Here is a 23,187-nt window from a genome sequence, read left to right as displayed (position 1 = left end):
CAGGAACGAAGGGCGACCAAACAGGCATTCAGTGCAAGCGACATCCATCATGCCGTATTTTAGCGACGACTCCGTGAAGTCACAAGTTCCAGCCTGTTGCCCAGGCCATCACCTTTCTTCATGGCCACTTAAAAAACTGGTTCCCCTAGTCCAAGGTTTGTATTATTTTCATATTTGACCCGCATCCCATTTCCTCTGGTCAAGTCGCTTACAGTGACGATCAGCCTCGGGTATAGAGCAAAAATAAAGGCCCTAAAGAGTTGGAGCTGAAACTTCGGAAAGGGGTGGGAGTTTCTCAGTCTTCCAGCTGATCTCCCCTTATGGCGTCAGATATTCTGTCACTTGTGGTGTGCCAGCCTTTGTCTGTCTGGGCAGAATGTGAATTCGCTTGCAAGGGAACACTTCAGTTCCCATGGCCCACAGGGGCAAGGAGAAGCTGGAGGAGGTCACTTTGACTGTACTTGTGGGCAGGCTCAAACTGTGACTGAGTTATTGGCTAGTTGGGGTCACTGGCTTTCTAACCTCTCCCCGCACCGCCCAATTCCGGGGCTCAGTCAGCCATCGCCAGCCCCTTTCCCTCATAGGACAATGGATTCTGTCTGCCAGAAAAACTACGCTCGTTTTGATAGTCCTTCCTGCGTCTGAAGCTTTCTACTGTCGCTCAGAAAACCTTCTGCCCTACTCCTATCTGTGAGTCCGCGCTGGGGCCGGGCCCGGGAGTGTACAGGAAGGAGGGCAACCCTGGAGTCTGAGGGCCACAAGTTCGAATCCAGCTCCGCCTCTGATTGCATGTGTGACCTTAGACTAGTTTCTTAACTTCCTCAGTAGACTGGGGAAACTATTTTTCCCCAAATAGGGTTCCTGGATTAATAGATAATTAATGTAGACTACCTAGACCAGTGTCTGGCTCATTGTAGGCGCCCAAATGCCAGGGGTCATCTGTCGGCCTGACCCCACAGTGAAAAATTGCCTCTTGGGGAACTCTGGGTCAAAGAGTCAGAATAATTCGCAGAGTTGAGATAACCTCTCACCTCCCTGTGATCTCACTGTATTTCAAATCCCATCTATTGCCTCGCCACCGTCTTTTCAGACCCCCTAAAACCTCTTGTCCCCTAAAACTCCTTGGGCAGCACAAACAAACAAAAACAAAAAAACCCAAAGGCATTCGGCGTCTAAATGAAAGTGACCCCGGTGCAGGCGTCCGGTCCCCTCACGTCCCCAGATTGCCGGGCCAAGCGCAGCGAAGCGGCGGCGGCCAGCCTGGCTGGGCGCGGAGGAAGGTTCGGGGCTGGACTGACAGCTTGGGGGAAGGAGGAGGAGAGAGCCGGCGGCGGAGGAGGGGAGAGCCGCGGAGAGGAGGGAGCAGGGGCGGGAGGAGACACATGCGCGCTGCCTGCCGCCGCCGCCGCCGCCGCCGCCGCCGCCGCCGCCGCAGTGCTTAGCTTCTCGGGGACAGGAAACCTTCGAGACCGAGCTGCCACTGCCGCCTCCCCGTCCGCCCCCCATTCCGCGCGCCTGCCACACCCTCCTCCCCTTCTTCCAGCATCTTTCTGTGGAGCAGTGCAGGGACTGGGCCCGAGGTGCCGTCTCCCCCTCCCAGGGGAAAGCTGTGACCCCCCCCGCAGGAGCGGCGGGGCCGGGTGGGGGGGCCCGGGAGAAGATGGCGACGCCGGGAAGCGAACCCCAACCCTTCGTCCCTGCCCTCTCGGTGGCTACTCTGCACCCACATCATCCCCACCACCATCACCATCAGCACCACGGAGGAACCGGGGCCAGCGGTGGGGCCGGGGGAGGCGGCGGCGGCGGCGGCAGCGGGGGCTTCAACCTGCCCTTGAACCGGGGATTGGAGCGCGCGCTGGAGGAAGCGGCCAACTCTGGGGGGCTGAACCTCAGCGCCAGGAAATTGAAGGAATTTCCCAGGACCGCGGCCCCCGGGCACGACCTTTCGGACACGGTGCAGGCAGGTGAGAGAGGGCGAGGGGTAGGCAATGGGTGTGGGTGGCTGTCTGGCTGGCTGTCGTGCCTTCCCGACGCAGTGGCCGGTCTGAGATCTGGCCTCGCTGGGGGCCCATCGGCCGGTGCTCTCCCGACTAAGGGACCTGCATGGATGCAGGAGAGGCGGACCCCGCAGAAGGCACAGTGGCCGCTGCCTCGCCCGGCGGCCGGTGGTGCAGCGCCGGGAGAGCTGGGGTGCGCCTGGCCGCTGCGCCCGCGAACGCGCGGGGCTCGGGCTCCCCGCCCCGAGGCGGCTGCGCCAGGGAAGTGGCTGCCGGGCTGGGACTTGCGGGCGCGCCGCGTGCCGCAGTGGAAGTGGGAGGATTCAGGCGGCCGCGTCGGCTTCCTGGGCCCCGCGCAGGGGCTGGGAACCCGAGCGCCGCGTCTGCGCCTCCGACCAGGGCTTGCCCTCTTGGCATTGAGGCGTCGCCCCGCTGACAGGGAAACCCAGACAAAGGTGGCGCGCCCTTGGCCGACCCTAGGGCATCGGCGCGATGCCGCCAGGGCCCCGTCGGCGACCCCACCGAGCGATCCGGCAATTTGGTGCCGACTGCAAGGAGGCGCCGGGGCTTCCTCTTCCTGCGCCTGTGCGAGGAAAGAGCCGCCGCGATTGTTGAGAATCCGAATGGGCAGCCACTTCGCAGGCACTCGGCTCCCTCGTTACTTGCCCTTAGCTAACCGCCCATACGGTTTGGTTCCTACCACCGAGGCTACCTAGTTCTCAGTAACCCGATCTCTGCGGGGGCCCTGGAAGGGTCGGCATGGTGTATTAGAAGAAGAGTAATTAAAGTGAGCCGGTTTTCCTGTGTGAGCCGGACAAGTTGTAACTCGCGCCAATGAGCAGCCAGCTTTTTCAAGTTATGTCATGTGTTGACATATTTCTGAGACGTCTGCTTTCTCTTTGGTAGTTGGAGTGACTGGGGCGAGATCTATAAACAGGAAGGAGGGTTGGTGGAAGGCGACTCGGGCCTCGGGATCCCTACAGAACTGACTTGGTTTCCAGACCATCCGGTTCAGTTTCCTGGGGGAGGGTTTCTATCTTGGCAAGCGCCCAACATTTCCCAAGGCAGTGGGTGCCCCATTTTGGAACCTCTGCCCTGGTCTCCTGGCTGTCATCACCTCATGGGCCTAGAGTCAGACCCCTTGGATCCTGAATGACTCGACTCTCACTTCCGGATCTCCCAGTTTCCCCTTGTGGGCTAAGGGGGGGGAGCCGGTGAGGGAGCCTTGGTTGGCTTTTGGTTTCCAGTGCTCCCCCCTCCTTTAATTCAGTAAACATTTATCAAGAGTCCTAATGAATATTCAGACAGAGTTCTGAGTTCACTGGAGGCAGAGAGGACTCTTCAGGGTCATTAAACTTTGTAATTTGGATTTAAGGAGAGTCAGGAATGGGCTAAAAGGAGGGAATTTCCAGAGTTGAGCTGTCAACAGCTGGAGAGTCTCTTTTTTAGGACCTCTTAGTTACATTTTCTCAAGTGGAAGTTATTCCAAGAATTGCCTGAATCATTAACTTAAAAAAAAAAAAAACCCTTAAGTTCTACTTCCCTTTGCGGTAGAGTGTCCCATGAACTCCGGGAGGGGTGGATATGACTGCAGAAGATGGAGCTGGCGTGACCAATAATAATATGTGTTTGCACGTTCAGCAGGGGGCCTTGAAAGTTGTTCCTCTGCTTCAATTTCGCCAGTGTTTATTTCCAAAGTTGGGTGAACTTGATGTGTCTGCTGTGTTGGCATTCTCTGAGAAGACTTGTGCTTTTAAAAGCAAGGACCGTATCTGTCAGTTAAGACATTGCCCTGTGAGGTAGATGCTAAAAAGTATTCCTGTTCTCCTCTCTTGCTTACCTGTGGTTAGCTTAGGTTGTGAGTTTTGCAAGTTTTAAATTATGAACCTCACTTGCACGTGTTTAATGCTCAGAAAATTCTCTCTAGTTAAAACTCAGAGACGTAACGCTAACTCCCCATCAAAAAATGCAGTATTAATTATGGGGTGGAGGGAGTGTCACCAAAGTTTGCAGAAACTTAGGACAACTCAAAAAAGATAAAGAATATTCAGTGTAGCCAGTTATTTTACATGAAATTGGACAAATGTGTTAAGGATTTGCTTCTGCAAAACATCTTTGTTGCAGATCTAAAACTAAGTGTAAACCCAATGTATTCTGCTCCTCCTTCAGAAGTATTTACTGAGCACCGTTCCTTATTTGGAAAAGCAGAAATCAAAATAAAGCAGGAGTTAAAATCACCTCCAGTCTGCCCAGTGTTGACATGTCCTGCGTGTAAAGAGTTCTAGCAGAGGGGAGAGTATGAGTAATAACATGTACAATAAAGATAGTGATATCTCCTGTGTTAATATTTAGTTTACAGAATCTCTCTTAAAATCAGAATGCCCCATGAGATCCTTAAAGACCTAAGATGTAAAGTGCACTTTTTCATAAGTTTTGTAATACAGGGAGTGACAGAGAAAGCTTTTCCTCACTGTTCACTTGTATGATAGAGGCCATTTGGTCTATACCTTGTAAAAGTAACTCTTCTGGCAGCCACCTGAGCAGAACCGCCCTCTTGGGCAATGTAGCTTACCTGAATGGAGTTGGAAACCGAGATGTCAGCACGGAAACATAGAGGCCCTGGGCCACTCAGTAGATGTCTAAGCTGTCGCTCAAATGCCTACACATTTTTCATAGGGAAAAACTCTCAGGCCCACACTTTGAGGTGATTGATTTACTCATATTTGAGTCAGAATAGTTGTGTTGTCAGGGTGTAGTGTTTTTGCAGGTGAGAAGGGGAAAGAAAGGCTGATCCACCCAGGTATGGTGGCACAGGTGATAGTGGCTGAAAGGAAGCGTGAACGAAAGAGCACGGTTAGTCCTTGGTGTGTGTGCTTTGCTCTGTGCCAGGTACGTCATCAGCACTGTCCTGCCCGCTCCTAAGAGAAGGCTATTCAGTTCTTCATTTACAGCTGAGCAGACTGCGACTGAGACAAGTGAGGTACCATGCTCAGGATCATACCCCCAATGGGATAGTGAACCAGTGGATGGACTCTGATGGTTTCACTTTAGCGTTTATGTTCTTGACCATAGTCCTTCTAAGCAGGGAAGGGGTGGAGAGAAGCAGAATCTGGGAGGCTGTCTGGAGATTCATTCAACCAACATTCATTCCACAAGTACCTACCAAGCAGCACGAAGCGCCACGCTCTGTTCTAGGCACTGGGGATACAGCGGTGACCAGCGGAGAATCCCTGTATCCCTTCTTACGAGTTTTCATTCTAGTTGGAGGGGGATGGGGAGATAAATGAAGAAATAGATTGTGCAGCATGAGTAGGAAGAGTTATAGTATAGATGGAATATCTTTCTTTTAGAAATATACATGGTGTCTTGTGTTAAAGGTGACTAGAGGTGGCTTGTAACAGCAAAAGCACTAACAATGACTAGTAATAAATATAAACTAAAGCATGACATTGGGCTGGGTAAAAAGAAGCACACAAATATGTGTATCAGGAAAGCAAACTTTTTTTCTAGTGCTGATTCATTAACCAATGTCACTTTGGGATGAAGGAGTTCAAAAGGGTATTTGTCTGACTGAAATAAAGGGAATCGAAAAGAGGAGTAAGAAAAGAAAGTGTCTGTCTCAGGCTGATCACAGGAGGTTCTAGAAAATGAAAAGGAAGCCCTTGGACTTTGATGTGCAGAACAGTTGTTGAAGGTTGGACTCATTAAGGAGAGGGTGGAGTCTATCCTTGCCAGTATCTTTTTGAGGTGGCCGGAAGCAGGAAAGAATGTATGGGAAGAGCTTACCCAGGTAGGAATGTAGACGTGTGGCATCCAGAATACTCATTGAGGCTCTATGTGTGTGAGTGCGGAGCACTGGAGGAGGCGCAAAGGGTAAGACAAGACAGGAATGCATGCGAAGCTAAGTCACAGATCCAGGAAGCCACGGAGCCTCATGGCAGGTCAAGGTGAGATGCCAGGTAGCACAGATAGGCATCGATTTTGGAAGAAAAGGCCAAGCTATTTAGGAAAGACTTTCAGGTTTTGTGGGATGGATAGATTTGGGATAGAAGTGCCCATGACCATTTTGTGGTTGGAAAGATGGTTTGATGATGTGGAGCGATATCTGTAAATAAAACAATAAGAGGTTGTTTAAGCCTGTGCCTTTGGTCATATCGCCCCACCCACTCTCAGCGTGTACCTATGTAATGGAGTAACAGACCACAGGGCTCTTAGGGACCGTTTTTTTGAGGACTCCAGAGATGGCTGACGACTGGGATTTGTCAATCTGTGGGACTAACACCCTAATCTGTCTGAGCTGGCTCTTTCCAATATCTGTACAGATTCAGAGAATCTTCTCTGAGATTTGTGGGCAGGCTTGTCTGCTGAAAGCTGGCTTTCCCCACCCAACTCCCATCCTATAGTGACTGAGTCCATAGGATGTTAGCTCTCTGTACTCCTTGGAATTCACACAGGACTTGATAAAGAAATCTGTTCGTTCTCAAGAACATGTTCTGTTCCACAATTTTGGCCATAAAGATTTTTCATTATGAATATAATGGAACTTTGGAAATCACGTGTTTTCTTAAAATGTATGTTCTTTTATAGTTATATCTAGTTTCAAATTATTTTTCTGCTGTTGAATTAAATTTGTTAGTTATTGCTGTAACTATGATTTATGGTGGTAGTCACTATCATATAAATGTCTATGTTCATTACGTGTATTCTGAATACTTCTGCATTCATAAATCATTAGTCACCGCCTTCTACTTCCTATTATTATTTTTTTCTTCTGTTGATCAGTTTCTTTCTTGTTCATGTATTGGGGACTTCTAATAGTAAAAGCTTTTAAAAACAACTAAGACTCGATGTATATGGTGCTCTGAATCATGTCCAGATGTGTTTGTGTATAGCAGAAACAATCTCCACAAACATTCTGCTATTCTCATTGCCTGCATTGTAGGCTGCTCTTTATTGAAAAGGCAGGAACACACTAATCATGTTTCTAGAATAATAGCATGCTATTATAGGCCGCAAAACCTCTGGGAACTTTTGGTCTGTGCCAGTTTATAAAGGACAGCCCAAGGTTTGACCTTCGTCATTGAAATGCTTCTGCTGGATAGGTTGTCAGTCACTGTGACATCATATTTGATTTTTGGTGAGTGTGTGTTATTAGGCCAAAATTCGGCACACCCCACAATTTTAAATGTTTTAATTTAAATTATTGACTAAAAAATTTTTTTTTGAGTTCTGTTGCAAACTTAAATTTCCATGCTGTGGTTTAGCAATTCTTTGGGGTAAGCATTTAAAGGGTAGGTACCTTTTGAAATCCATGTTGATGTTGGTCAGTTCAGAGGTCAATTTCCTTTTACTCTTGCTGTCCTTCTGGTGTCTACAAAGACTTTTTCTATCCTGTTACTCAACTTCATCATTGTTTGTTTAAACATAAGTTGTTTCCCTCTTTTTTGTGTACCTTTCTGATTTTCCCCTTTTTCATATCTATCTCTATCTATCTCTCTATGTATCTATCTACCTACCTATCTCTCTCTCTCTCTCTATCCACATAATAGACATAATTTATAGACACAGATATAGACACAGATGTAGGTATAAAGTCTTTTTATGTTTAGGCTGAGCAGCATTTGCTTTCTCTTAGTAGCTCCCCAAAATCATCTCCCCGCAGGTGCTGTCCTGATTCTGCTTTTCCAGACACTTTCGCAACTTACATGGCGGAACCGCTGTCAGCTCTGCCTCAGGCGCTTATGGGTTTGTCAGTCAAGCCACAGAACTTGAGCTTTTGTACTGTTTGTATGCTGCTTTCCAGACTTGATTTAGCTGTGTGGAAAATTAGACTTCTGCCTGAGAGAGACACAAGGGGAAGCTGGCCTGGGCTTAGATCTGGCAATGCCGCCAAGATCACCATTCGTGAACTCGTTCAGTGATTGTGTCAGTTGTTGGAATTAAGGTAATTTGGTGTTAATTGCCGTGTTTATTTCAAATTATAAAATTATAATCCACCATAAAAAGTTTAAGTATGTAAAACACAAAACCCAGCTGTGTTTACCTATCTGATGGCTTTATTTAGGTATAACTTGTAGAAAGTCTAGAGGCTTCTGTTTGGTGCTATTTTTTTGTCACATGAAGGTTTTTTTGCACCAGAATTTTCAGTTGCTGTGATAGTTCAGATAGATTTTTTTCTGTGTGTGATGTGAATTGTTTAACCAAAAAGAAAAAAAAAAAGAAAGGTCAGAATTGCAAGTAAACCTTAGTTTAGGAAAAGTAGGCCTACCAATCTAGACGCATGCTTGAAGCATGCTGTGTTTCCTTCATCTTAATTTAAGAGTTGAGTAGTATTGCTTCCATGTACTGTAGGAAGAAGTCATACATTTGGAAACCATCTGTTCCCACAAAGTGATTCAGAAATAAAGTGAGATTGTTTACATGATCAGAAAGTTGACGAACTGTGAGAATTTGGCTTCTCGCGCTTACTCCAGTAACGCAAGAGAAGGGAAACGCCTTTATAGTCAATTTCTGTGCATGCTCATAGTTTTTCCCGTGTGTATCCTCTTTTACTGGCCAGAAAGGAGCATATAGGTGGGGGAAAAAAAGATTAGAGAACAGTGTTTGATTTGCATAACAGAAATGTTTTATCTTTTTGCTTAACGTGAAATTACTGCTCCTGTGTTAATATGGTGTTCATTCTGAGCCAGCTCAATGTGTGGCATCTGAAACTCTTGCAGGACATTTTTAAGTCACCAGAGTCAGGTTATATGATTTTAGAATCTTCCTTGAGATTCGCTTTTCTTCCTTCTGCTGTGTTTCCTCTACTCTTTGTTCCGGGGGGAGGGATGGAGGTCGGGTACCCAAGACTTTGTGAGATGAAACAGGGCCAGGAGCCCTCCAGCTCAGTGAGTCTTGAATTTCCACTTCATGTTCTCCCCAGCTGCGCAGAAAGAGGCCCTGTCTTAGTTTTTTTTAATCCTCTGGCTTCTCCTGTGGCCTTGCTTTTGACAGCTGACCCCTGCAGTGCAGGACATGGAGTTTTGCTACACAATGCTTTCCTCTAATATTCTTTCATATTTTTGATGTCGGTGCCATACAGCGTTAGGGGTAGCCTCAGTGCGTCTGACCTGGTTCCGTCAGCTCAGCTCTGATTTGACTCACTTTATCTCTGCAGGCAACAGTGACAAGTTCAAAGATAACATCATCCGCACACTGCCTGACTTGGCCTTCCTCTAGATTGCCTTCATTTTGCTTTTGCAGGTCATTTCCCTTACTTCCCCTCCTCCCTGCCGTGTAAAAGTCGACTTACCCATTCTCATTTCATCCAGTCCCCAAGCCTACTCCAAACACCACGCAGCCCCTCCGTGCAGATCTGAGCACTGAATCATGCACAGCCTTAAGGCACCTTTGCATTATTTCCTCAGGGCATATTTTCCTAATTATTGCCTTCCTCTTTTGGTACTTTCCTCGTGTTTAAGCTCCTTCCTCCTTTACTGACCTGCGAGATCTGGCTAGGCCCCGGGTTTTCCTTATTTTTGTGTGTGCCCTTCATGCCGATCACAGAAAGTGCTAGATTAACCTCAGTGGACTGTTGGTCTCCTCCTTCCTACTCACGGCTCACTCTTAGTCTACACTTCAGTTCATCATCTTGGATCTGCTGTGATGCCGTCCCCTGTGTGCACGTTTTGCTGAACTGCTGCCATTTTCTTGGTGCTGACCTTATTTTTTCTTGCACAGCATCTTGCTACTTCTCAGCATCGCCCACTGTATCGTCGGTCTGGGTTGCTACGACAGAATAGCACAGACTGGGTAGCTTAAACAACAGAAATTTATCTTCTCGCAGTTCTGGAGGCTGAGAGTCTAAGATCAAGGCATGGGCAGGTTGGTTTCTTAGGCGTCTCTCTTTGGCTTATAGATGACCACCTTCACCCTGTGTGTTCGTATGGCCTTTCCTCTGTGGCTGGATGTCCCTTGGTGTCTCTTTGTGGGTCCAGATAGCCTCTTCTTAAAAGGACATCAGTCAAATGGGATTAGGGTCCACTTCTCTGAGCTCATTTAACCTTCATTACCACTCTAAAGGCCTGATCTCTGAATACACTCACCGTTCTAAGGTACTGGGGGTTAGGACTTCAAGATATGAATTTAGGGGGACACAATTCAGCCCAACGCTCGCTCGCCCCTGGTGTATCTGGCAGCTACAGCCGCTCCCCCAGCCTGGGTAAACTGACTTTCTACCTGCACAAGGCTGCCCTTCCACAAGACCAGGGTCAGGCCCGTCTAGTTCACCATCCCATCCCCAGCATCTAGCCCAGCGCCCGCGCTGTTCCTGCCTGGGCTCCATAAATGCTATTGAGCATAGGAATGTGCTGTGAAAAGGGCAAGGAGCCCCATTTACACTTAAAAGTTGGTGACTGGCTTGTCTGGGCCCCCCTCCACCCCACCATCTCTCATACATTCAGAATCTCCTTTTTGGTGGCTGACGGGTTCCTAGAGTCATTCATTTTTTTCAACAATAGTAAAAACAAAGGTGAAGTTGCCTCTCATCAACATTTGCAAGTGTTTGATAAGCAATGTTACATCCATTGGTCAGGTGAGTTATAATGAATTCTGAAGGAGATGGGCGGGGAATTTTTTTTTTTTTTTTGAGGAAGATTAGCCCTGAGTTAACATCTGCTACCAACCTTCCTCTTTTTGCTGGGGAAGACTGGCCATGAGCTAACATCCATGCCCATCTTCCTCTACTTTATATGTGGGATGCCTACCACAGCATGGCTTGCTAAGCAGTGCCATGTCCGCACCCGGGATCTGAACCGGCCAACCCTGGGCTGCCAAAGCGGAATGTGTGCACTTAACCGCTGTGCCACCGGGGCGGCCCCTGGGCGAAGATTTTAATATACCAAATATTGCTTGAAATTAGCAAATAAGGTAAGACTAAAAGTTTTTGAGCACTGATGTGTAAGGAGCTGTGGATGATTCATGTTAATGGTAGTTTCTTTGGAAACATGCAGCCTCAGTTCTGACATGAAATTGTGAATCTGGAGATCTTGGCATCAGGCTGTGAATGAAGCTCCTGCCTCCTGGGGATAATTCTCTCCCCTCCTGCTATTCCTACCTGAAGTCAGAAAGTTCCCCTCCCCTTTTGCAGGTCCCATGGTCAGTGGGCCCAGCAGAGTGGGTGTCCCTTCCCACTGGTGCAGGGTGCAAAGGTTGGCATAAATCAAGGGGAGTCAGTGCTGGGCCTCTGAGGCTGCAGGCTGAGGAGGAGCAGGTGCAGGAGATGCCCCCTGAGGGAAACGGGGAGGGATTTAGATACTTCTCTACTTAATTTTTGTATTTCTCATATCTTATCGCCTCAATTTATTAATTTTAGAATTTAAAGCAAGGTGCCGAATCTCTCTGAACTTCAGGTTTGTAATTTGTTAGGAGTGAAAATACACTTTCCCCCTCAGGGTGGTTGTGAGGATTCACAAGGTAAGGTCCAGAACCCAGGGCACAGTTCGGGTCTGGTCCAGCGGGAGTAATCAATAGACGTCACTTGCCTTCCCGGAGTCCCATGGGGTTATGTGTCATAGTTTTCTTCAATAAAATAAATAATTGGACGTTGTCAGCATATCATTAGCATAGTGGCTGAGCGCACAGACTGTGGCTGGGTCCTAATCCTGGCTCCACCAGGACAGAGCTAGTACTTAACCTTCCTGTGCCTCAGTTTCCTCATCAAACAGTGGGGGATAGTAATCATAGGATTATTATAAGGAGTAAATGAATGAATATATGTGTAAAGTGCTTAGGTCAATGTCTGACACTGATGTTTGCCATTATTATTATTAAACTCATTAGTAAAGAGGTTCAGTCTTATAAGGCACAGAAAGACTAGTTAGATTCCTAGAAATAGTATGACATTAATAAAATCATCTTGATACCAGAAGACTTGAGTGTATGTGCTTTCAGTGCGTGCAAGCGTTATTTATATTCTTTTGACAGTCTTTGGAGGATGGTCGAGTAGGCAATATTTATTATACCAGCTTGGAATAGCCAGAGCTAAATTCCATGTGAGGAAATCCAGACTAGATGGTGAAATGATTTTCTTTGGGTTGTGTTGCTAGTAAGTGGTCCAGCCAGGACCGTGCGTTGTAATGCACTTTCCATTCATTCCTCAATATAACAGCGGTCTTAGGTCTGATTTGATTTTACCAGGACAAAGAAATCCTGAGAAGGACGAGGCTGGTAGAGAAGGCGTTGGGGATTTTCCCGGTGGAGAATGGGAGCCAGATCTTATTGCCACACTGTGAATTCAGGGGAGGGTGCTGGGGACCAGGGCTTGTTTTTGGCTTTGGGATCTAGGACTGGGAAGGAGGGGAGGGCCTCACCCGAGGGCTCCGAGGGCGGTTGTCGCCCTCTGCAGAGGCCTGCCATTGATTTAAGAGCTTTTCCAGATTAACATAACTAAATAAATAAATTGACCACCTTTTTATGCTCTTGGCAAAAAACAATTTGTGAATCTTTTTATGTTTTTGGCAAATGCTCTGAAGAGGTCCAGCAAATAATTCTTTTATAAGAAGTAAGAAGAAGTCTATGAGGAGGCAAAGATTTAAGAGCAAATATATAAATTTAAATGTATCTCTTCTTTTCTTACTATTTTCCTGGTATCCAGCATTTATTTTGCACTTTAATCAGAAGTTATTTCATTAAGAGCTTTGTGATAGGCTCAGCATCACCCTTAGCTTACTGATAAGGGAACTGAAAGGGGGATATGGTCCAGGCCCAGGGTCCTTGAGCACACTTCCTCATTCAGTCCTCAAGACTACCTTGCAGGGTAGATAGTGTCCTTGTGGCCGAGAAGGGAACTTACCAGTTAGGCAAGCTGAGCCCGTTTGTAGATCCAGTAAAGACAGAGCCAAAATTGCAATCAGAGCTCTTGTGGAAAGAGTGCGTGTCTCCTGCCATGCTCTGTTGTAGTGTCACTGAATATTCGGAGCTGGAGCAACCGAGCAGAGGAGGAGATTTTGCAATGAGAATCAAGCTGGAAGCATTTCGACAGCAGTCCTTGGGGTGACTCAGTGACTGAGGAGCAGATCCTCCCGTAGGACCCAAGTTCTGGACTCGTGTTATTTCTCCCACTGAGCTGAAAGTGGATGCGGGCGACCCAGGTGTATGCACAGGGGGTTCTCGTCCTGATCCTCACCTATTTGTCATGCCCAGTTAGCTCCATTTCTAAGAAGTGTGTTTTAAAGCAAGTGACAATTATTAGTTTTAAAAATCCTTCAAGGTGTCTATTATTTAAAAATGTAAATACACATTCGAGTTTTTAGTTTTGGTATAAAATTTTGTTAGACTTTCTAATCTGTAACCTAATGGAACAGCCCATTTAAAATTTACTAGATTTGATGCCCTCCAACAAGAAATGAATAAACAGCTTTTGGGTGAGTGACCAAGTAGTTACTTTCTGAATATTCCCTTTGTAATACAAGTGCTTACGTCCTAAAAGTTGTTTTATTAAATAATGATCATCAATTTGATTTCTAAAAATGCATTTTATTTTGTAATAAAGATTCTTCAATACATTAATTAATTGCTTTTACAATCTTATAAATGAAATAACACAGCAGCCCATTTTGGTTAAAATGGCAGCACAGTTTATGGCTAAATAACCGAAATTTTTTGTGTTTATGCAAATTGGTCTAATTCAAAGGAATCTGATTGTGCAATTGAAGACAAATAGCTCTCTCTTTGTGCAGTTCCCTTGGAGGTGTGGATGATAATCTCTGCGTGCAATTTAAGGCAATTATGTGTTTTTTTCTGTTCTTTAGAAAGCCTGGATAAATCAAAGTTAATTTTAGTTGTACCAGTCATTCCAGTGGTTATAGTCTTGTAATAAACTCTTCGCTGTGGTTTGTTTGATATTTACAGTTAGTGCTTTCTTGCCTCTGTGCAGTCCTTTACAGGAAGCTGCACTGTGACTTTAGGAGTGCTAGTGTGCCTAAGTCTGATCTCTTTTATGAAATTCAGTTGGCAGCTGTGCGGGCGTGCTGTTGCTCCCCCACCCCCCTCCACCCCCACCCCTAGAGTCCTTGGAATCAGTATGTTAATGAAGACTCGGTATCTCAATATGAAATTCGCACAGTGGGAGTTCTGAGGTAATGTGCCCTGATGGAGCCCTTAATGTCTGCCTCTTAGAGAGTGAGTGACAAAGACAAGATAACCCAGCTAAGTACTCTCATAATCAGGCAACCCGGATCTTTTGAACGTGGTTTCATAGTTTCAGTGTGTGTGCTCTCTTGCGTCTCGGTGTCTCAGACCCCTGCTCTCCAGGGCTGAAGAGAGTTTGTAAGCTCTTCATACCACGTGGTACATTGGGTTGGACAAGCCCCATCACCTTTAGATGAGAGACTTCAGCTTTCAGACATATCGCTTTGCATAATTCTATGCAACATTCTTTCGTTTTTCAAGAACCTTAGGTCATGGTGAACATCACAAGAGGTGCTCTTTTAGGATGCTCATAAGTAGCATCATCCTAAGTCTGGGTTTGCTGGGCAGTCTTGTTTATACTTCTTGCCCTGGCCTAATTAATAATAGCACCTTCTTTTAACACATCCCCATTCAGATGATAAATTATATGGTCACTTGACTCATATGGGATCATAGACACCATCTTTTAAGAATAAACTGAGATAGAGGCAAGCAAAGTGACTTGCCCACGCCCCCCAGCCAGTTACTGTCAGATGGAGAATAGACCCCAACCAGCTTATTGAGGTCATCTCTGTCAACTTCCCCTACTGCTGCCCTTTGAAGGAATTACAGTGCTTGGTTGGTTTCTCTGTCTCTCTCTCTCTTTTTTTTTTTGGTGAGGAAGATTGGTCCTGAGCTAACATCTATGCCAGTCTTCCTCTGTTTTGTATGTGGGACACTGCCACAGCATGGCCTGATGAGCAGTGTACAGGTCTGCACCCAGGGTCCGAACCCTCAAACCCCAGGCTGCGAAGTGGAGCACGTGAACTTAGCCACAATGGCCCCTGGTTTCTCCTTTTAGCTTTCACACTAGGAAACTCTCTCAGGAAGGCCTTTGGCATTAGTCATTAATTTTAGTGGGAAAAATAGAGCATTATTTTTAAATTATAGAATAATAGCATATGTAGAAAGAAGTCTATACAAAATGTGGGCATGATTTAAATGATGATAGTAAAACAGACATAGGGACAGAGAGCAGATAAGAAGTTGGGACAGGGGGTGGGGAGGTTATTGCCTGAGAAAGCACAAGGGATGATGGAAATGTTCTAAGTCTTGACCGTAGCGGTGAGTACACAGACTTACGTGTTTGTCAGAACCCGTGGAACTCTAGGCTTAAAATGGGCACATTTTGTTGTATATAAATTATACCTTAATGAAGTAGACTAAAAATACACCTATGTACCCACTATTTAACTTAAAAAGTAGAACATTTCCAATACTTTTTTAGCTCTGTGCATGCTGCATATCCCTGATTGACAAGCTGTTTTAAAACAGAATAATTGGGGCGTCATGGCTGAATCAGTGCCTACTATTAGAAGACTGATATTTCTATTTTAGTGGACAGATTCTTTGATCTTCATTTTCTTTATTTTGAAACAGCTTGGTAACTGCCTATGTAGTCATACTAATAAAATATTCTTATTCTGTTTAGGAGTGGCACTTTATTTTATTGATAGAAAAAACTGATACCAAGCCAGGTTTTCTAGGATCCCTGGGGTGATGTTAGCTAATGAAGTCCAAAGCTTAGGAGCATTTATTGTGCACCTACTGGGTGGCAGACACTTTGCAGACATGATCTCATTCATCCTGTCAGCCTGTGATAGGTGTCATTTACCGTAAATTTTGTCCAGTGCAGAAACTAAGGCTCATACGTGTTAAACAGCTCGCCTAAGATCCCCGAATGGAAAGTGAAGGAGCCAGAGTTTGAACCCCAGCTGCCTGACTATAAAGCATTTGCCCTTCTCACCGAGCGCACTGTCATTAGAAAGAACTGCCTTTTACTGGGGACAGTTGAGCGCTTTGGCTAGCTCCCTGTTTGAATCCTCTAGCACCAAGACCATGTGGCATGTCACTTGCAGACTTCCTACATCACTCCTGTGATCTGGCCCACTCCCAGCTCAGTCTCCTCCTGGTCCTCACCCAGTGTCGGCTGCCTGATGGCGGATTTAATAGGCCTCTGGAATGTGGTGCCACCAGGTTTGCCTCTGACCCTCCTCATGGGCCTCCGTGGCTCCGGCTGCCTTTTTCTTTGCTGTCCCCGTATGTTCCAGATTAAGTGGCCTCTACTTCACCTTTGATCATACCTTTCCATTCCTCCCTGCATTTGCAAATAAAATAAAACAGAAAACAAAACAACAAAAAATGAAACTCTGGTTCTCTAATCTGTGTCAGTCATCCTGTCTCTTCTATGATGCCCCAAAGCCCAGCCTCCCTCTCCCACATTCACCTCCATCTTTTCTGAACTTTAGACTTTTGGTTTATCACAGGTAGTTTAAGTGATTGAGTTTATCCTTCGTTGTTCTTTAATTTCATGTCTTTTCTTTCCGATTAATAATAAGAATGATAATAGCTTTATTTATTGAGCCAGGGATTGTGTTATGTACTTGAGATGTCTTCTCTCATTTAATCCCCAGAATAATCTTAGGAGGTAAGTACATGTTTTCTCCCTATTTGAGAGATTAGAAAATCAAGTCTCAGAGAAAAAAAGCCTGAGATCACATAGCTACTGGAGAAACTGAAATTTAAATCCAATTTGACTTGGGTGGTCACGTCCTTCTTTTTATTGACTCCTCACACATCCATTGAAGAGAGTGGAAAAGAAAGGCAACTGACATTTCCTGTGCCTTTACTACAGCATGTAGGAGAGATGGTGTGACATATTATCTCACAGGATCCTTACCCTAATGCTAAGAATCAGATATCATGATCTCCAAAAAACTGAGGCTCAGTTTAAATAATTTACTCAGGGTCACAGAGCTGATAAGTGAAGGCATGAAAATTAAACCAGGTCTTTCTGCTCCTATAGACGCCCCCTCTGTGCATGAAAAACTCCTTCTGTATTCCGCTTTTTACTCTCTGCAGGGCCTGCCATAATGCTGGATATTAGTGAAACTTTACAATTAGTTATAGGTTGACCGAAAAAACCTAAAGTTCCCTTTATTCTGTTAGAAGCCTGTGCATATAAGAAATATTCCAGTAGAGAAGAGTGGAACCCGTAAAGAATGTTAGAAGAGATAAAGTAAGAACAAAGATGAGGTGGAATAGATTCACGAACAGCATGGCAACCACAGAATTTTTTGTTTATCTTTTGAGAGATTTTCTTTATACTTCCCTGAATTTTACTATAGTGGAGCAGGAATGTCTAAAATTACAAGTTGGGAGAGGATGACCTAGTATTCCTATTCAAATTTTGAAGTTGCTCTGCTGTTGGCTTTCTCCAATCAGCCGACTTCCCCACTTCTAGCTGCCCTTCTCAGAGACAGAATTAAAAACTAATAGCCAGTTGCTCTGGGCTCTTTCATTGGTGGATTTGTAGACCATTGAAATTCACCCTAGAGCTCACCCTGAAGAGTAATTAACCATTTTTTTAAAAACCCAAACAAACAAGGAACCCCTTTAAATTTTAAAAATATGTTACAATATGTTAGAATTTTGTTGATCAAAATACACATTCTCTAACTGCCCACCACACCTTGTGCATCTCTGCCGTTAGCGCATGTAACCCAGCGCGATGAGAAGACAGGTCTGCATCAAGTGTGGTTCCTTGGTCTTGGACTGTGTCCTCCACTTTCATTCTTATCAGCAGAGTGTTTCTACTGAGTGTGCTGCGCGCCAGGAGAACAGTTGTCAGTGGCATTCACAGTGGTGTGTGTTGGCATGCATGCCAGCAGAGACTCAAGTGTAGACTCTTGAATAATGGGCACCAGCTCGGTCTTCCAGCACATGGCCTTTTGTGCTTGTGGTAACTGGAGCAGTGCTGGCTGTGTGAGCTGGGTTTTCTCAGGGTGTGCTATGTGTATCATCTCCCAGGGCTGTCAAGCTTCTTAGAATTGTACGTGATATGAGAGCCCTTCCAGAATGAAATACCAAAGTACTCACATCCCCACATCTTTGTCACTGGCTTCCATCCTTTTCTTGCTGTGACTATCCAAGAGGTTTAAAACCATGATAGCTGTTTAGGTAATGGGCTTGGAGTCCAACAGATGAAGGTCAAATTCCAGCTTCCTCGCTTTTCAGTTGGGCGACTTGGGGCAGTTTGTGCGCCTCTCATGCAGGGAAAGAACCAAGTGGGACTCTTTTGGGTTGCATGGTCAGGGAAGAAGGGGCATTGCAGACTGCGTTGTGTGCTTGACTGATAAACAGGACACTTCTTCCCTTCATCCATTTGAAGACTTAAAATAATTTTCTGTGGGTTCTCCCTCCTGCTTTTTAAAGCATTTCCCTCTCAATTATTCCCTTTCTTCAAGTATATAAAGCATTATGTGCATGTTCTAAAGTTTTTAAAAGGAAGTCACACAAACTTTAATGATTTAAAAGATTTAAAAAAGTCAACCCATGCAACTTAAAACTGATTATGAAATACTCACTTGTTCACTTTTGGTTGCTTGGAATGAGTGTCCCCCTCCCCCCCATTTTGGTGTACGGGATATTTATTGGTTTTTCTTCATCTTTTCCTTGTCCGCTTGGATAATTTTAGCCAGCAGAATTCTTTTGGCAGCAGTAATAATAAAGATTCTGCTTAGTCTTAGGATGAGGTTTACATTAAATATTTACAAGACGTTCTTGAATGTTAGAATAACAGGTTCTTTTGGCCAGTGGATAGTGAGATAACCGAAAAAAATCAAATCGAATCAAAATATGACTGATAGACAAGAACCACCGTCTTTTATTAGGTGGAAATCCTCACTAGGGTCCACTCTTCTTTCCACTCCTGTCCTACCTTGGGAATGACTCTGACTGTGGGCAGCAGAGAACTGCTGGAATGCTCTGTGCTGCTGCTTCTCTTGATCATTGCCATCACGAAGGATTGCGTTCTCCACCGGAGATTAGTAATTTTTTAGGCGAGGAGTTTAAACTCAGCTATGCACCCCAAACTTTGGTGAAGATTGACTGCTGTATGGCTTAACTTCGCAGAACCACAGGATGTGCTTATGGTTATCTAAATAAAGAATTCTTACTGTGGCCTCGTGGTTATGACCCCAGAACTGTGCTCCGGCGGGCAGAGTGCACGAGTGGTTCTCTCTCCAAGGTGAAGGAGGCATTGCTCTGTAGCATAAATCTGCAAAATGAAAAGCTGTGCGTGTGTTTGGGAGGGCGTACAGAGTGGTCTTGTTCCTCCTTGTAAAACTCCTCAGGCAGGGGTTTTCAAAGCTTTGCATAGGGCTTGTTTTGATTAAACGTCAGCATTGCTTCTTGAGCCCTGCCCAGTCAGTGCCTTGACGACTGCTGGAGATCAGTGTGTGCTCATGGGATCCGTTTAAATTGAACTGAATGATACAGAAACCATCACCCAATTTATATTTAGGTACATCATATTTTCTGTCTCACTCTCTTTCTATTTAAAATTTCCCTGAGGTGCACGCAGGAAGCTCTTTTTGGTTGAAATGAGAGTAAAGCCAGCTACGGAGCCCTGCAGCTCTTGCCTCTGAATCATGAGGAACATCTGTTGGGAAGTTCAAAGGGAATGAACACAATTGACAGGAGTGCAGGAGGAAAGCCCTGGCAGGGATGATACGAAACAGTCCATCATCCGAAAGTAACTAATATTTGACTTTGGAATGAATTTTTATTTTCGGCAGTGGATTTACTTCCGTGTTCTGCCTGGAGAAACACTGGAATTAGTCCGCATTCCTTGGGCACATGCTGATTGTGGCCAAAGCAAGTGGCAGCCTTGAGGCATGCTGGTGACCAGGCGACAGCCATCTGAATCAGACATTTGTGTGGACCTTGTGTTCATGTAACTCCTCCATAAGCCAAAGAAACAAGAAACGGAAAGATGCCTTTAGCGAGGTTCTCACACTTGGCAGCATGTTTTAATAATAGTGCTCCCTTTATGCGGGCCTTAAATGAGAACTTCTTTTCCTATTTTTTTTTCCTATAGGATTTGGGTTATCAGTGTAAAACTTGTTGGAATTCCTGAGTGCACCAATTTAAATACCCTTCCTTCTGAAAACCTGGAGTCCTGCCTGAAGTTGTCCATTGCTACTGGACTCAACAGAAATCATTGCATCCTTTATTCTGTTCATCTGTGTAGGTTTCGAGACCCAGGAGGGCACTCACAACCTGGTCACGATGCTATTGTGGATCAGAGCTCTGAGTTTTAAATGCTGTCAACTTTGGTGCCTTTTGAAAAGCTGGGGTGCAGGCTGCTTCTCTTTATGTGTTCTCATCTTCCCCCAGCTAGTAGTAGAGGCTCCCTCTCTGGTTCCCTTGAATTTTGTAGTTACCCTTTATCACATGCATCTCATCATATCGCACTTCTTTGTTTCTCTATGCCCAGCATCCCAGCACAGTGCTAGACCCACATTGGCATTTTAGTATTAGTTTTAGTTTTAGTATTAGTTTTCCATTGCTTCATAAGAAATTGCCCAAAAAATATAGTGGCTTAAAAACAACATGCATTTATTATCTCATTGTTTTCCTGGGTCGGGAGTCGGGGCCTGGCTTAGCTGGATTGTCTGCTCAGGGTCTCACAAGACTGTAATCATGGTGTTGGTGGGGGCTGCTGTCATCTGAGGCTCGGAGTCCTCTTCCAAGTTCATGAGGTTATTTGCAAAATTCAGTTCTTTGTGGCTTTAGAACTCAGAACTCGTGGTGGCTTTTTTTTTTAAAGAGGGTCCCCGTCCTCGTTTAATGGTATTACCTGATTAGGTCAGGCTCACTGAGGATCATCTCTCTGATGAACTCAAAGTCAACTGATTAGGGGCCTTAATTATGTAACCTAATTGTGGGTGTGATATCCTGTCGTATTACAGGTCTCACCCACAGTCAAGGACAGAGGCTTATACAGGGTATGATCACCAACAGCATAGATATTGTGGGGGCCATCTTAGAATTCTGCTGCCAGAATGCTCAATTATGTTGAAAGAATAAATGAATGAATTCGGATAGACGGCAATACAGCAACCAGCTTTAGTGTACAATGAGTGAGAGAAGGTATTGAGTTCCTTATTGCAAAATGCACCTGCAAGCAGTTTCTTTGTCATCAGTGAGCTGTTTCCTGGTAATTATAGGGGCAAAAGCAGAGAAGAAACAGCAAGAAAGGAAGGAAGGAAAAAGAGAAGCAGAAGGAAATCATAAATTTCGGGCTGATTTCAGGTCGCAGTTCCCAGTAGCTCAACCCCCGGCAGGCTGTGAGTCTCTCCTCAGTTCTGCTCCTGGGCACAGCCACTGTGGACATCGAAGGGCGGAGACACCCAGTAAAGGAAGCCCCATCAGCTTTGTTTTTAGTTTCCAGAGATCAAGGCAAGCCTAGTGTGAGTCCTTATTCAGTGCCTCACAACCACATGCGGCATCCCCTTGGAATCCTCCTGGCACTGAGATGCATTAGGTGTGGAGAGGAAACTTTAGTTTCAAATCTCCTGGCTGCAGTTGGCTTTACAAATCAAATTGAACCGTGGCCGTCTGTGTTTAATTTGGAAGAGCAGAAAGGATGTGTGCTTGGTGGCGCCCACATGGTATAAAAGTCCCTGTGACATAATACCACTCTGCCCAGCCTCAGGAGTTTCCTGTGCAGACAATGGCCCTGCTTCCCTGACAGTTCCCAGGCCTGGGTGCCACCTTGTGTAAACATGACTGCTTTTAGTGCATCACAGAGGCAGAAGGATGACACATTAATAGCAGCTGGAGGATCTCATTAAAATTCGGAGGAAAATATGAAGGCTGGTAATGTATAAACAGTGAAAGACTCTTTGTCTGATCTGATTAACAGTCGGATACATTCTGAGTGCAGTTTCTAGATGGTAAGAACCAACATTTCAGCCAGAAGCACCATTCTTCTTTAGAATAGCGTATCCCTGTTTTTCAATTCTCTTATTCCCTCCAAAATTAATATGCTGGTCCTTTGGTCTCCCTTGAGAACTGAAATAGCTTGGTGGCCAGGACGGTCTCTGCAAGCTGGTGCAGACTCAGCAGTCACTAGCTTGCATTGGGAACATCTGAATTATGCAGTCAGATGCTAACAAGCTGGGAGCTGGAAGCATAGGGCCTGGCCCTCCTGCCAGAAAGAACAGGGAAGCACACTGGGGGAGCTCCTGACGGGGACGGGTTGGCATTCTCTTACTTTTATGAATAATTTTAACTGGTAGAGCCACACTGCAGCCTCCCAACTCTGCATGGAAAGCCTAAGGCTGATAAAAGTTCCCTCCCTCCTGAAGAACAGTGAGACATTTTCCCCAATATGTAGCTGGGGGGCTTACTGTATGCAGGGAAAACACTGGGTTTTCAAGAATTTGTATGTAGACCTTGGAATAAAAACAAAATATGCCAAAGGACTGTTCTTTTGAAACTCTGGTCCAGTTGACTCGACCGAACAGGAGTGCCGTCATGTTCTCCACTGCATCGTCTAATGGGCAGAGTTTGCCGACTGGACTGCCGCCTGATATTGACTCAGAGAACACAACTCTAGCTCTGACTGTCAACAGTAATAGGGTTTGTTTCTTTACTCACTGGAGAAATAGTAATCACTATGAAAAGTGGACTGTCCATTTGGCTTCTTAGAACTCCGTGGAGCAAGATGTCAGTATGAGATGGGTTGATGTGCTCTGTGTCTTTTTGCCTATGGTTGTTTCTTCTTTCTTGGCAGTAGTTTTTCTGTACATGCCCACTTTGTAGCTAGTGGGGAACAAAGATTATTTTTTCCTCTATTAATCCATTTTTTAACTGAGTTGAGCAGAAGGTAGAGTCGGCTCCTTTTCTGGGGTTTATCACTCTCGATCTGATGATGTGACAATAAAGAGATAATAACATCTCAATAATCACAACAAAGCAGATAATCTTCAGCTTCTTTCCTAAATTACGTTTTCCCTTTTTACCATCTTCATACGTTTCAGAGTTTATTTTTCTGTAAACTCACCTAAAGGCAGCTGCCTGCTTTGTCCCCAAATACCTGAGCAACGGAACTTGGAGAATGGCTGTCAGTTAAAAAAAAATTTGGTTTCAGAAACCTGGCAACTTCAAATGTTGAAGCCTGAGGTGCCTGATC

At 45.3% G+C, this 23,187-nt stretch overlaps 1 protein-coding gene across 5 annotated transcripts in view; it reads left to right on the top strand.

The window, feature by feature from the left end:
- The first annotated feature begins 585 nt into the window (after positions 1-585).
- Positions 586-23,187, top strand: part of LRCH1 (leucine rich repeats and calponin homology domain containing 1) — a 193,397-nt gene continuing 170,795 nt past the window's right edge. For 2 of the 5 annotated variants that reach the window (XM_014838909.3, XM_014838908.3), the window contains exon 1: positions 1,432-1,964. In XM_014838909.3, the coding sequence (XP_014694395.2) occupies positions 1,661-1,964 (304 nt within the window). In that variant the 5' untranslated portion in view covers positions 1,432-1,660. Of the gene's footprint in view, positions 691-1,161; positions 1,965-23,187 lie in introns of those variants that run through there. The other 3 variants (XM_070520680.1, XM_070520677.1, XM_014838907.3) reach the window with 3 other exon arrangements.

Source organism: Equus asinus, chromosome 11 (assembly GCF_041296235.1).
Source record: "Equus asinus isolate D_3611 breed Donkey chromosome 11, EquAss-T2T_v2, whole genome shotgun sequence".
NCBI classification, from domain to species: domain Eukaryota; kingdom Metazoa; phylum Chordata; class Mammalia; order Perissodactyla; family Equidae; genus Equus; species Equus asinus.
Note: the sequence above shows the minus strand (reverse complement) of the source record. Positions and strands in the feature narration are given on the sequence as shown.